Genomic DNA, 14,721 nt, shown 5'->3' on the forward strand with positions numbered 1-14,721 from the left:
TTATTGAAGCATTGATTTAATTTGAATAAAATAGAATACGCATCAGATACGCTTGAAAGCCAAATCACAACGCAATATTAAGAAAATAAACAAATATTTTACTTGCTTGAAATTTATAATTTAAATATATTTCGGAGTCAAACTCCATTCTCAGTATGTTTTACTTTTTTCTTCTGTGTTTTTTTTTCTTTTTTCCTGCCATATTGTAAAGTTGGAGAAAGAAAAGTCAGTTGGTAAAGATCCGTGTGTTATCTCTCAGCGGTTGTATTCTGAAATGCTGGTACGTGTGTTGGCTACGCGAGATTAACGTCAAAAGTGTGAGTTCCGTTATAGAAGCATTGATTTAATTTGAATAAAATAGAATGCGCATCAGGTTAGCTTGAAAGCCAAATCACCACGCAATATTAAGAAAATAAACAAATATTTTACTTGCATCAAGCAAGTAAAATATTTGTTTATTTTCTTAATATTGCATTGTGATTTAACTTTCAAGCGCACCTGATGCGTGTTCTATTTTATTGAAAATAAATTAGTAAATATTTTGAACGAAACAGAAAAAAACGAACCCTGGAAAATTTTCCTAATATGTAAACTTTGAAGCGTTATTGTGAAATGGTAGGCAAAATCGATTCGCAAACAGTAATTCTCCCATTAGCAGATAAATTGTTTACGACATGGCAAATGCATGCCTGCTTATATCTGGCTGCCTTACTGGCATTTTAAATTAGGGAAAAGTTTCTGTCAACTTTTTTCCAGGGAAGGGGGGGGGGGCGTCCCAGCTGGCTACGCCCTTGAATATTTTGTTTGAAAAAATTGAAAACATCATCATATTTTACATTTTTTAAAAAATTAATTTTAGAAAACTTTGTTACATTAATGAACTAGTTGAAAAAAAAAAAAAAAAATCAGTTTTTTTACAATTCTTAGTAAAATAGAGTTACCTCCCTTAGATCAAGGAGTTGAGATTCTGAATTGTCAAAAATTCTTGTAAGTCTGTAAAATAATTACACACATTAAAAAAAGCCATGTCAGAGTTGAGACTTGTTTTGTGTGTGTTTACTTTTCAAATATATTTTATTCATTTTTGTTTGTGCGCGTTTGTAAACGGAAATTCGTTGTTTATTAAAACCCATTTGATGTTTTCGAATGTGTTGTCTGTTTGGTTGAAATGTTTGGCTATTTGGGAGTAAGGTGTGTTTTGTGACATTAATTCAGTGGTTAATGACACGGACTGACGATCTGGATGTCCAAAGTTGGAATCCAGTTCATTCCACAAAAATCACTTTTGCTTAGGATGTTGGCAACCCACGCATGGTCGTTTCCGTAAGTACTTTATGTTTTTCTAAAGATAATTATGACTAGAAAATTATCGGGGATATCAATGCCAACAATAGAATCTTCATATTCATACGATACAATGATAAATAGTAAGTTTGTAGTTATTAAATCTATATCTAAAAGCTACTTTTGTTTTGTCTGTGTGTCCTTTGTTGGGCAAAGGATTCATTTATTAGGAACAGTAATTCGCAAACGCGATGAACATGCTTACGTTCACTTTAAAAAGCCGACAAAGGGTTTCTTTGCTATTCAGTGAGATAACACCGTGATGACTGGTAATGATGGTGGGAACTGGACATAATTTGAATATTTAAGAGAAAGTCTCAACAAGAATTTGTTTACATAGGACTTGAAAACGGCTATGTTCAAATTTCATTTAGTTTTAGGTACAGAGAGTAAGAAAGGAAAATTATTGACAGTAGCTTTAGCTAAACAAGTTTTTTTTGTCATGAATGTTTTACAGAGGAGGGGAGGGAGGCGGGTCATAGATTGAAGCTCAGTCGAGCACCTGTCATGGAAATAAGGATGGAGTAGAAAAAGACTAACAATGTCTCTTCTTAGAGAAAACGCTAGACAGGAGGAGAAAAGTGGCTTTTCCACTAGATTGTGTACTTTTCCAAGGCAGGAAAGGTGGCTCTGAGCGGCAGTCCCTCCTAGATGTGACAACAGTACACTATGATAAGAAATGAATGTGGCGCCAAGTTATTTCAGCTGATTAATGAGCATTTGAAGTTAGAAGTAAAAACTTAAAATTATTTTAACATAATTTTAAACAGCGTTCTTATTTTGATTCCCAGGAAATGCAGAATGTGTCTTGATGTGTGTGTGTGGGGGGGGGGGGGAGTTAAAATCTATAACTTTGCCAAAATTTATTTCAATTAATGTCACTTTCTTTACATCGACCTTCACCAAATCAATGTTGAGTAGACTTTTTGGACCTAACCCCAAAATTTAATGTTTTAAAATGTAAATTATTAATCAATAATATGAAGGCAAAACATCTGTGTGTATGTTTGTATGTCTCGCTAAAACTTGAAAGATACTCCAAAAAAGTTGGTATTTTTTAAAATCGGCTTAACCCTAGAAAAATAATATCTCAAATTTAGAAAAAAAAAAAAAAGGTTAATTCTTAGAGGATGGTAGGGGGGTGGGTGGTCAAATGGTCATTTTTATCATTTAATGTTATCAAAAAGTGAGCACAATTTTTAATGTTGTCGTGTAAAGGGAAGCAACTCTGTTTTTTTACCAATTTCATTTGGCAATTTATAAAGATTGATGACATGGAAGAATTCACAAAAATCTGTTTAGGCATTAAAAGTAGTTTCATGTTGTTTTCATTATGTATCACTGAATGACGAATCTTTCAACTAAACTTCAATCCATATCCCCCACCCCTCACTCAAAACATTCACAGTAAAAACTCATCTAGCTACAACCATTGTCAACAATTCCCCTACTTTCTATCTGTGCCTAAAAATAAATTCAAATTCCATGAACATAGTTTATTTCCTATAACTGGTCGCCTATAGAACTCTATACTGTGGAGCTTCATTCCACCTAACTACAACAGTCGTTTTCAAGTCCAATATAAACAAGTTCTTATTGCCACCCTCTTAAATAATCAAATTATACCCAAATTTCACAATTGTCGATCATTACGGTGTTGTCCAACCGGCCATCTAACTCTTATCAAACCTTATTCTCGAGTGGTTTTTGAATCCTGATAAGCAGTTATTCCCTTGTAAAAAACATTCCATAAAAATCCAGTTAGTATTATGCATCTAAAATTAAGAAAAGCATACTTGAAAATTGTCTACATCATATGTAGAAACTGGAGTAAAATAAAATAGCACCTGAATTTGGTTTGATATCGTGCTTAACAACGAAACTCGAATTTTAACTCGAAATGATATTAATAATAATATAAATTAATAATATTTAACAACAACAAAAAATTACTTTTAATGTCTAAACAATTTTTGTCCACTATTATTCTATGATTGCAATCTTTATACATCTCCTTACTTTTATATAGTAAAATCTTTTCATGATAAAGCTATTTCCAATATATTTACATAGAAAGACCAAAGTATTTCTTTTTACTTACCAACTATGTGTATTCTTACTGTTTCGCTGACGTTGTATGCCGAATTAGAAGCAAAGCAGGTATAATTTCCTGAAAACAAAACAAAAAAAAAAAATGATTAAAACGTATAATTAAAAAATAGAAGCACTTTTAAAACCAATTTAAATAAGAATACACTAATTTCATATCTGTGCGTATGCTATAACCTTCCACGTCTTTTTTTTAAAAGATTGGATCAACAGGGCTAAGACAACAGCATATTCTTTTCATTGTTTTGACTCTCGCGTGTATCCTTGGATATCTTATATGCTTTTATGTAGTTATGTGGTTCTCGGTTGCTTAACTGTGTCTAACTGTGTCGGATATATATTCTAGAGTCAAAATAATAACAATATTCTGATGTCATCACACTACTGATCACCAAAAACTTTGATGCAAAAAAAAAAAAAAGTAATTTTTTAAATTTCATGTGATTTTGCTGTTATTGTTGTTGTAATTGAACATCATTTATGATGATTTTTGTTGGCATACGTTTCCCCCGATATCTTTCTATTAAGAATTCTTTTTACAAGGATATCGGGTATTTATGGATGATGTTGCTGTTGTGTTGAACATGAAACTCAAATTAAAATGCATTTGGTATTGTTTGGATTATTCGGACTACTGTTCTCATTTTGAGTTATTTTCACACCGTTTCTGTCGATGTAACCTCCCACCTTCTTCAAATTTATTGAGTCGAACTCGGGAATCTTTTTGTTGAAATTAGGAAAATGCATGAAGTTTCGAACAGATTAAATAAAAAGTTCTGTTCTAAATTCCATACAGATTCCCAAGTTTGGCAGAAAATGATGGGATCCTTCTATCGATCCAGTAGATATCTACCACCTGATGCAATTCTCTACCTATATAAGAGCCAAGTACATTCAAGGATGGAGTATTGCTGTCACATCTGGGCAAGAGCTGCTAGGAAGACCTTATCCTGCCTTGACAGAGTTCAGAATAGACTTCGTAGCCTAGTGAGAGATACCCTTTTCTCTTTCCTGCAGCCTCTTTCTGACAAAAGAGACGTTGTGAGTCTGTTTTGTCATTATTTTCATGGCAAGTACTCGTCTAATCTCCAATCTATGGTCCCCTCTCGTCAAACATTCATGAGAAACACTCGTTTGGCTGTAAACACTATCAATAATTTCCCCCACTCTTTATCTATGCCTAAACCTAAACGTAGATTCCATGAACAAAGCTTTTTTCTTAGAACTGCACACCTGTGGAACACTCTTCTGTTTACCTGCTTTCCATTTGACTACAATATGGTCGTCTTCAAGTCCAATGTAAACAAGTTCTTGATGAGCCGTTCCCCTTAAGTAATCCAATTTATCAAATTTACACTTCTAACGATTACTATGATATTATCCTTTTGATCACCGTACACTCTTTAACCATTATCCTCAAGTGGTCTCTGGGCCTTGATAGGTAGTGATTCCTTTGTAAAAAAAAAAAAGATTCCCAAAACATTGTACAAATAACACTCAAGATAAGAGCAGTTGTTCGAATAATCTAAATAATACGAATTATCAATGTTCATCTCAAAAAAGTCAGAACCATAATTGTTAGTCTAAAGGCTTGGCTCAAAGTGTAGCATTTTTCCTGCCCAAATAATATCGTGGTGTCTGCATTTGTGTCAGACGTCCAAAGAATAGAAATATGTCACAAACTGCTATAAGGGTTTGGAAGGACAATTCTCATAACCAGATATACTCTGAGAATATATCAATCAGAGAGTACTTAGATAAGAATGTTTCCATTTGCAACAAAGGTTGTACAATAATATTGTGACGTCAGAATTTGGTCCGGACGTCCATAGAATAGAAATCTTTTTAAGCATGGCATTCATATACAACGGATGAAGGATACAACCAGATTTTCATCGATTTTGCTAGTTAATAATAATGAACTAGATAGATAGATACAGAGAGAGAGAGAGAGAGAGAGAGAGAGAGAGAGAGAGAGAGAGAGAGAGAGCTCTATTGAATTGAAGATACAGAGAAGGAGAAGGAGAAAGGGAAATTCTTGACAATGGTTGTAGTAGGACGAGTTTTCTTATGAATTTTTTTACAAGGAGGAACAGTAAATTGGAGCTCAGTCAAGCACGTACCATGAAAATAATGACAGAGCAGAGTGAGACTAAATATGACAGATAAGGTTCTTCATAGGAATTGTCCCTACTATATGGAATGCTGCCCCTATTGTAAACACAGATTCTGTGACCATGGCAGTGTTGGGGGTCGGGTTTTGAGGTCTGTGTTTAATTTGGACATTTATAGCATGGAAACGTTTTTACGCACAGCAATAACATACAAGGATACAACTGTGGAATTTCCATGGGCCCTACTAAAACAAATTAACAAAGTTGGTGTAATAATATGGCGGAGTTCTTCGTTTACATCGGACATCTATAAATAGACATAGTAGCAATGTACAACATACAAAAGATACAACCGTGGAATTTCCACAGATCCCACTAGTTCTTATTTTTTGCTTATACAATTTTGTTTTTGTTTTAACACCAAATGATCAATGTACTTTAGAATAAACTTGGTAAGTGATTTAGCAATTCCCATTTTACTTTATTCAAACGATTTAATGTGTTTTCACCCCATTAAACCCTTTTATCTAGAAATATTGAAGTTCTGTGTCTAAACTTATTTCCTGCCTCTGAGTTATACTTGACTTGAAATTACCTATATCAGATGTACGTATATAAATCGATAATGGCGTGTTCACCTAAGTTTCGACTTTTAAAAAAATTCTACACTCATCTAGGATCTGTTCATGTGACCAGAAATGAAATTTTCACGACTACTGAACTCCTTGGAAGCAACGGGACCTCTACAGAATGTAGATGTCAGCACAGCTGTAAAATTTCCATCGGTTTTGCTAGATATAAACATAATTGACTACAGCTACGAAAACAGCTGGGCCGATTTTATGAAATTCCACATGAAGGTACTTTATGTGACTGGCAGTGTTCTTAGATAGGTTTTGTAGCAGAATGCTTTCAACAAGTATTGATAGCTGATGATCGAAAAAATCCGATGAAAGAAGGAACAGGTGATTTTGACCAAAGTTAACACCTTACACAGCCTAACATCACAAGTGCATTTGAAAAACTTTATTACCAGACAAGCCGAAAGGTTCAACATATAAAATCAACAGTATGTTCTTTGATATGACAAATGGTGCATTCGAAATGAATGTTTCTGTTTAGAGTACAATTGAAGTGTGATAATTGATTTTTGCATTTCAAACTTTAATTCAAGCTATTATACATAAAAATAATTTCATAAAATCATCAGTAAGTTCTCTACAGTGCAATGTAGACTACAATGTATTGTTAACTATGTCACTGGAAGAGGCATGTGAGTCTCTTCCCAGTGCACTGCGATCGATCCCTAATCAAAGCAAGGAATCATCGATTTCAATGACAACAAAAATATGGGATTGTGAAACATTGAATCATCGTTCAATTTATATATTTATATTTATATATATTTATATATAATACGGCATAATCACGTTGACACACCGGTTCTCGTCAGAACACCAAAGTTAAGCAACGTTGAGCCTGGCTAATACCAGATGGGTGACCATTTGGGAATTCTAGGCGCTGTATGTGCTCTCCGCTTATCTCGGCAATGTTTCCAGTCGTCTTGTACCTCATCTTGCCACTGGTATGCAACAATGTTGACTCAGGAGAGGCGTGGTTGGAGATTGCGAAACTCTTGCCACACAAATTTCACGCGCAGGCACCCTTACAGTGGGTATCCATAGTCTGTCAAGACTGAAGGAAGCCTTTATATATATATATATATATATATATATATATATATATATATATATTTATATATATTTATTTATTTATATATATATATATTTATACATATATTTATATATATATATATATTTATATATATATATATATTTATATATATATATATTTATATATTTATATATATATATTTATATATATATATTATATATATATATATTTATATATATATATTTATATATATATATATTTATATATATATATTTATATATATATATATATATGAGAGAGAGAGAGAGAGAGAGAGAGAGAGAGAGAGAGAGAGAGAGAGAGAGAGAGAGAGCAATAGACCGAAATGTTACAGAGGAAGGTGTAGAGTTGCAGGTGACAGAGATAGACGATTGGCTGTCCATGGCTTACGAAGAGGAGTCAAAGGAAAGTCGGTCAAATCCTGGTCACAGGACCAAAATTATACGTCTATTGTTTTATTTAAAAAAAACAAAAACAAGCTGAATTGCTAATCGGAGTTTGTTTGAAATCTGTACAACTTAAGCATACCGCCACAATAGATGAAAACACAAAACCAAGTTTCTTGCACTTAAAAGAATTTTTTTTTCCAGGTAGTCACCACTTATCAAGGCAGGAAGCCACTCGGGGATAAGGGTTATTGCAAGTACAGTACGTTAGTATTGGAGATTTGATAAATTGTCCTACTTAAGGGGGCGGTTCATCAGGAATTTGTTTATGTTGGACTTGAAGACATCCAGGTTGTAGTCAGGTGGGAAACCGGCAAATGGAAGAAAGTTCCACAGGCGTGCACTTCTAAGAAAGAAGCTTTGTTCATGGAATCTACATTTTGATTTTGACACAGATAAAGAGTGGGGAAAATTTTGACAGTGGTTTCAGCTAGACGGGTGTTTATCATTAAAGATTGGCAAGGGCGGACCAGAGATTGGAGCTCAGACGAGCACTTGCCATGGTAGTAATGATAAAACAAAGATAGGCTCACAACGTCTCTCCTGTGGGAGAGGTTGCAGGGAATAGAAAAGGGCATCACCCACTAAGCCACGAAGCCTATTTTGTAGTCTGTCAAGCAGGATAGGCTTTTTTTAGCAGCTCCTGCCCAGATGTGGCAGCAGTACTCCATCCTTGGACGTACTTGGCTTTTATATAGATAGAGAATTGCATCAGGGGTGAGATATCTTCTGGAGCCGTAGAAGGATCCCACCATTTTCCCAGCGACTTTGGCAACTGACTTGATGTACATATTCTATTTCAGATTAGGAGTAAAGGTCAAGCCCAGAAGCTTATCAAAACATGGAGTTTCCCCTAAATGCAAGCCACTCCTTTCAATTGATACCAGATGGGGCTCAGAGCGTTGATGATGCAAAGATAGGAGCTTGGTTTTAGATGCATTAAAAGTAACCAGCCATCTTTTCCCCCACTGTACAATGCACTCAAGATCAGAGGAGAGAGAATCAGAGAGAACTTTGTCATTTACGACCTTTGATGTGTGGCCATAGATGGTTGTGTCATCAGCATAGATGTCAATGAATGATTTAAGTATGTGTTAACTGCATCGGCTTCCTAATCATTTAACAGGTGCTAATGAATGATGATCGGTTCAAGTTTTTCAGGTTCTGATGCACGCCCATGACTGGGGTTGCTTTCTTAGAGTCTCACACCGTCAATATCTGCAACAAAGAGATGAGACTTTTAGGTCATGAATGCATAAGTTCAGTCATCATATCTATGCAATTTGCAATCCCCTTTGACCCATTGAGGCTGAATAAAAAAAAATTGGAGGTATTACTTTCAGAACACCCCTCGTATATAGCACTATGTAGTAAGAAATGTTGTGAAAAATGATACTGAAGATGAGAATAGTAGTCCGAAAAATTACAAATAACCAATCCTCAAAAATTCAGAAACGTTCTACTCTAATAGTTTCTTCCCTAGGACTGCTAGACTTTGGAATTCCCTTCCAGGTTCCTGTATCCCTAACATGTAAACAGGCATCTTGCTTCTCAACTGCTTACATAGTATCCTTGCAAATTATGTCCTATATAGTATCCTGCTACACTAAACTGGCCCACAGCCTTGTTTGGGGTGAAAGTGAAAGTGTAAGAAAAAAAAAAAGAAAAAAGACAAAAAGAAAAAGAAAAAAGGAAAAAAAGAAAAAAGAAAAAGAAAAAAGAAAAAAGGAAAAAAGAAAAAGAAGAAAAAGAAAAAAAAAAGGAAAAAAGAAAAAAGGAAAAAGGAAAGAAGAAAGAAAAGAGAAACAACACTGCCAGCAGAGAAATAAAAGGAACGCTGATACATTTTGTCGTAAGCGGTAAGGGGAAAACACAATCTAACACACCTTGTCGAATTTGCCAAGTCAAAATAAAATAGTATTTAACCTGTCTCACAAGTAGGATTTTACCCTCACTGGGTCGACGACACCTAGCAAGGGCAAACGAAATGTTTCATTCAACGAATGAAAGAAAACAAAACAAAATAAAAAAAAAAACAAATAAAAAACAAACAAATAAATAAAAAAGGCAGAACAGACAAAGGATAGAGAAATAATAATAAAAAAAATAAATAAAATAAAATAAGCACTAATTAGACGACAAGTCATAAAAAGAGAAAAATAAATTTGAGACAAGAATTTGCCAACCGAGGAGAGATCACAAAATTTCTTAGTGATGAACGCTATCTCCTTCATAGTTGTGAATTAACAGTCTAACGACCGGAGTCAATGAGAAGCTACCTCATCCCATGAAAAGATGAGGCTATAACTCTGGACCAAATGTCTAAATGATACCCGCCCTCCTACTGACCCGAAAATTCCCCCTTCTGAATACCTCCAGCCTGGTTCAGAAACATGCTTGCTTGAATAGAAAACACTCAACCGTTCGAGAACAAGAATGGGACGATAAAAAAATGACTATGACCAGATGGGTCTACAAAACTGACCCAACTATCTGCGAAGGTGGAGAGGAAGGCCACATGTTGCAGCACGGCCTTGTCTTCCCTCTACTGCCCGACCGGTGCAGTTTTGAAGATCGTGCAGAGTAGAACAATTATGCAAAGGACTGCGTAAAAAAGTGTGAAAACCATTGTAAGACAACATGCTTCTAAGAGATGCAAAGAAAAAAAAAAGTTACTTTAAAAACAGACAAGGAAAAAAAATTGAAAGTGAAAACTTTTACAAGAACAAAGTCCTACACTCGTTTTATTAATCTCGAACCCAGTCTGCCCCATTTAAGAAAATGTGAACATTCACATGTGATACTTTTAAAACAAACAAGAAATATTTAATACCCCCCCTATAACCTAAAATGGGGTCGAACATTTTTACAACAAAATCCTAACATTAAAAGTTATTAATCTCGAACCCAATCTGCCACTTTATGAAAATGTGAACATACACATGTTATACATTTAACACAAACGAGAAATCTAAGAAATATAAAAGGCAAAAGTGGTGAGACCATTATTGTATGTCCGGCAAAGGCTTTTTTTTTGGGGAGGGTTCTCGAAAGGGTTACTATTTTTTTACACCATTTTATATACTCTTTAGATCATAATATCTATGGTTTAGGAAGGGACGTCTTGTCTACATTTCTTTTGATGGACTTTTATAAAATTCGCACTATTCTATCCTCTCGTGTGTTTGTTCGTGTTCTTAGTATAAAAGCGAAACTAATAGTAGCGAATGTCAGTCGCCGGCCTTCTCGACTGGGACCTCCAGAAAAGCAATTAGCTTTGATCAATGTTGGGGAAACCCTCCATATTGCTAAGGAGAGGTTCGGGCGATCACTGTATCCAGGCAAGCAGGAAGAACACAATGGAAGTCCCGGGCGATCAAAGGAACAATGGGTCAATCCCAGGAAAGGTGACCTAGGCTGTATGCAGGCAAACAAAAAGAGAAACAATGGGAAATCCCGGGATTTAGAACGACCTAGATCCATGATGTCAATCGGTCATCGGCCAGACCAAAACCAGCAAAAGTGCAATAAACAAGCTGGCGAGAAAAAAGGTTAATAGGTCGAAGTGATACCAATAAAAAGAGGAGAGAGAAAAAAAGCAAGAGACAGACGGGGAGGGTTGTTTTACGGCATATCAACCCTTTTCAGGTTATTTAATGCCAAATCCAGTGATTTTGAAGAAAATTTTTTTAATAGAACATATCTGTTTTTGAGACAGACAGACAGACAGACAGACAGAAGCGAGACACAGATTGACACAGAATTCTGTGACCCACCCTCTGCCACTAAACTCCATCGCCGTCATTTGTTGAAGTGTATATAGTAAATAAACAAAGTCTTTATTATAAACAAAAGTGTCTCGTGTTCATTTAAAAATATATTTAACAATATCAAACAATTGCTATTCATTTGGAAAGCTCCCCCATTCTAGGGGAAAGCTGGTTTTCCCCAACATCGTCGAGAAACAAATAAATGAAACGGGGGGGGGGAAGCTGAACTGGCCTCCAGCCAACGCTTGTTTCTGCAAGTCAACTTTTTCATTGACATCGCTAAATTTGAACGCTTTCCGCTTCCTATGGCTTCGTTGCGTAGCGGTAAAAGTTCATGTTTTCTTTCACTTTCTTTTCCGCCTTCGCGTCACGGGTTTGAACCTACCTTCCTTCTAGCAATTTTTTTTCCCTCAAACAATTGGGCAATGCGCATCACAGGTTCGAGCCTGCCTGCCTACTAACACTTTTTTTTGGGGGGGGGCAGGGGGTCTTAACACACACCTCCAAACACCCGGGTAACGTCGGGTTACCCCGCTAGTCTTTAAAAAAAAGAAATGAGGTCGAACATTTTTACAAAAACAAAGTCCAAACCTTAACGGACAAGAAATCATAAAAAAAAAAAAAAAAAAATTTGAAGTCGAAAGTTTGGTACTTATACAGAATAAGAACTGTACTATTTTTTTTCTAGACAATAGTTTCAACTTAAATTCAATTTTTACGGTATAGTTTATTCATTAAATTGTTAGCTAAAAGTTCAGAATAATTAAAGCACACACACACACACACACACACACACACACACACACACACACACACACACACACACACACACTAAAAAAACAAAAAACGCCGTTCTCTCCTCCATGTTAAGAATGGTTTTCTAAGTAATAACGTTATTATTTTAGCACGGTCCGTATTATGCATAAGTACCGAACATGTTTACAAGAACATGTTTAATGACTCACCAGTATCGTGCCTTGTAATAAAATTAGCAACAAACTTTTCTGGAGATGGAAAATTAATTCGGCCATCGTGAGTCGGCCAAACCCGTCGACCATTGTGCAACCAGTGAATGCGAGGCGGGGGTAATCCAGTTGTCTTGCAGGTCAATTCCAGTCGATCTTCCACTGCTAAAATGGTATTTCCAACAATGCTAAGGATTTTAGATGGCACTGTAAAAGAAATAGAAAAGATTAAAAAAAAAAAAAAATAAGTGAAGTGTACACAGACAATGAACACTTGTTTGGAAAAATTGATTCTGAAAATAAAAAAATACAGTTATGGTAAGAAGAACCAGATGGTTGGTTGGCTGCCCGGCAAGTTTTATTACAGATGTCAAAGCTTGATCTAAAATAGGTGATTCTATAGAAGATTAGCAAGTTTCCCGGCGTTTCCCGGCCGTAAAATATGCATAAATATTATATTTTAATTAATGCAGAATTCTTATCTATAATATAAATCTCACCTGTCTGTTTAAATGTATGTATGTATGTATGTTTGTATGTATGTTTGTATGTCTGCCTAAAACTTTCAACAGAGGCGACGGATTTTCACGAGATCGGTATCGTTTAGAAATATATTCAGACGACAAATATCCAAAAATTGGCTAAAAATATCAATTCCTTCACCCTCAACTGAGCACTTTTCTACAGAGAGGGGTCGCTTTTTTCGCCGATATTTACGAAAGTAATAAACCCCTCTTTTCGATTGACTAGCCTTAATTTAAACCTTCGCCACTTTCAGTTTGGCGATGGACGCAATGGCAAAGACGTCACTTTTTTTTCACATTCTTTTCCCCCTTTGCGGTACGGATTTGAGCCTGCCTGCCAACAGTCACGTTCTTTTTTTTTGCTCAACACACATCTCTAAACACCCGGGCCACGCCGGGCACCCAGACTAGTTTATTATAAGCAGAAATACCATAAGTATAAACGTAAAATTTCTTAAAAAAAAGAAAGAAAAGAAAATGAAGAAAAAAATGGAAAGAAACTGAGATATGTGCATGCGAGTATTGTACTTTTTCTGAACAATTCACTTCTCTTAAGTAAAAACAAAAATACTCCAGCTGAGATCAAAACCAAAAGGCAGTGTGTCAAGTACAATAACCATTAGACCAGCTTGCCACGATCATTAAAAAGTGTTTTCAAACTTACTTATTTTTAACACAAGTAATCTGGCATGTGAACGATTCACGCATACACATTTGCGAAACAGTTGACAAACAGATAAAAATCCGACAATCCCCAGTACCAATTTTACAATTTTTACCCCTCAGCAACCTTTTCTTTCGGATGAAAACCAATTAAAAAGTTTTTCACATGTCTGAATACCCTATCTACCAAATTTCAAATCTGTAGATCAAAGTTTTGTTGAGTATTGGGAGAAAAATGTTTGATACTAGCCAAAAGGCCAAGAATTAATAAACATGACACACATACTTATTTTATAAAATTCTGATTTATTTATGTTAAACATATATTGTGCCCGGGCAACGGCCGTTAATCCCTGCTACAATACATATATTACAGATTAGAAATATATATATATATATATATATATATATACATACATATATATATATACATATATATATATATATACATACATATATATATATATATATATATATATACATACATATATATATACATACATATATATACATACATATATATATATATATATACATACATACATATATATATACATACATATATATATATACATACATATATATACATACATATATATACATACATATATATACATACATATATATATACATACATATATATACATACATATATATATACATACATATATATACATACATATATATATATACATACATATATATACATACATACATATATATACATACATACATATATATACATACATACATATATATATATATATATATATATACATACATATATATACATACATATATATATATGAGATATAAAGAAAAAGAATGGTGATGGATTTGTATATAATTCCCTTTGAAAACGATCCTATTACTATTAACGCATATCATGTTCTGTTAGGAGTTTTATTCCATTCTGAAACAAATAGTTTCCACGCGGGAAATAATTGCTAAGAAAGGCATTTCTTTCTGAGAATTACTTCAATATTCATTTTGGAAACTAACGTAAAAACCCATACGGTTTTAATTTCCAGAAATTTTGCATAGAACGGACCTTACCGGTTCTTGAGTAAAAG

At 34.6% G+C, this 14,721-nt stretch overlaps 1 protein-coding gene and 1 pseudogene across 1 annotated transcript in view; one reads left to right on the top strand and one right to left on the bottom strand.

Moving 5' to 3' along the window:
* LOC145254833 (neuronal cell adhesion molecule-like) overlaps positions 1-14,721 on the bottom strand; it is an 898,760-nt gene that overhangs the window by 540,222 nt on the left and 343,817 nt on the right. Inside the window, exons 10-11 of the mRNA XM_080113668.1 lie at positions 12,462-12,668; positions 3,446-3,514 (exon numbers count right to left, since the gene is read on the bottom strand). Of these exons, the coding sequence (XP_079969794.1) occupies positions 3,446-3,514; positions 12,462-12,668 (276 nt within the window). The remainder of the gene's footprint in view (positions 1-3,445; positions 3,515-12,461; positions 12,669-14,721) is intronic.
* LOC145255081 (5S ribosomal RNA) lies at positions 6,981-7,097 on the top strand (annotated as a pseudogene).

The sequence above is a fragment of the Euprymna scolopes genome, chromosome 30 (assembly GCF_053919585.1).
Source record: "Euprymna scolopes isolate OS-2025 chromosome 30, ASM5391958v1, whole genome shotgun sequence".
Taxonomy (NCBI): domain Eukaryota; kingdom Metazoa; phylum Mollusca; class Cephalopoda; order Sepiida; family Sepiolidae; genus Euprymna; species Euprymna scolopes.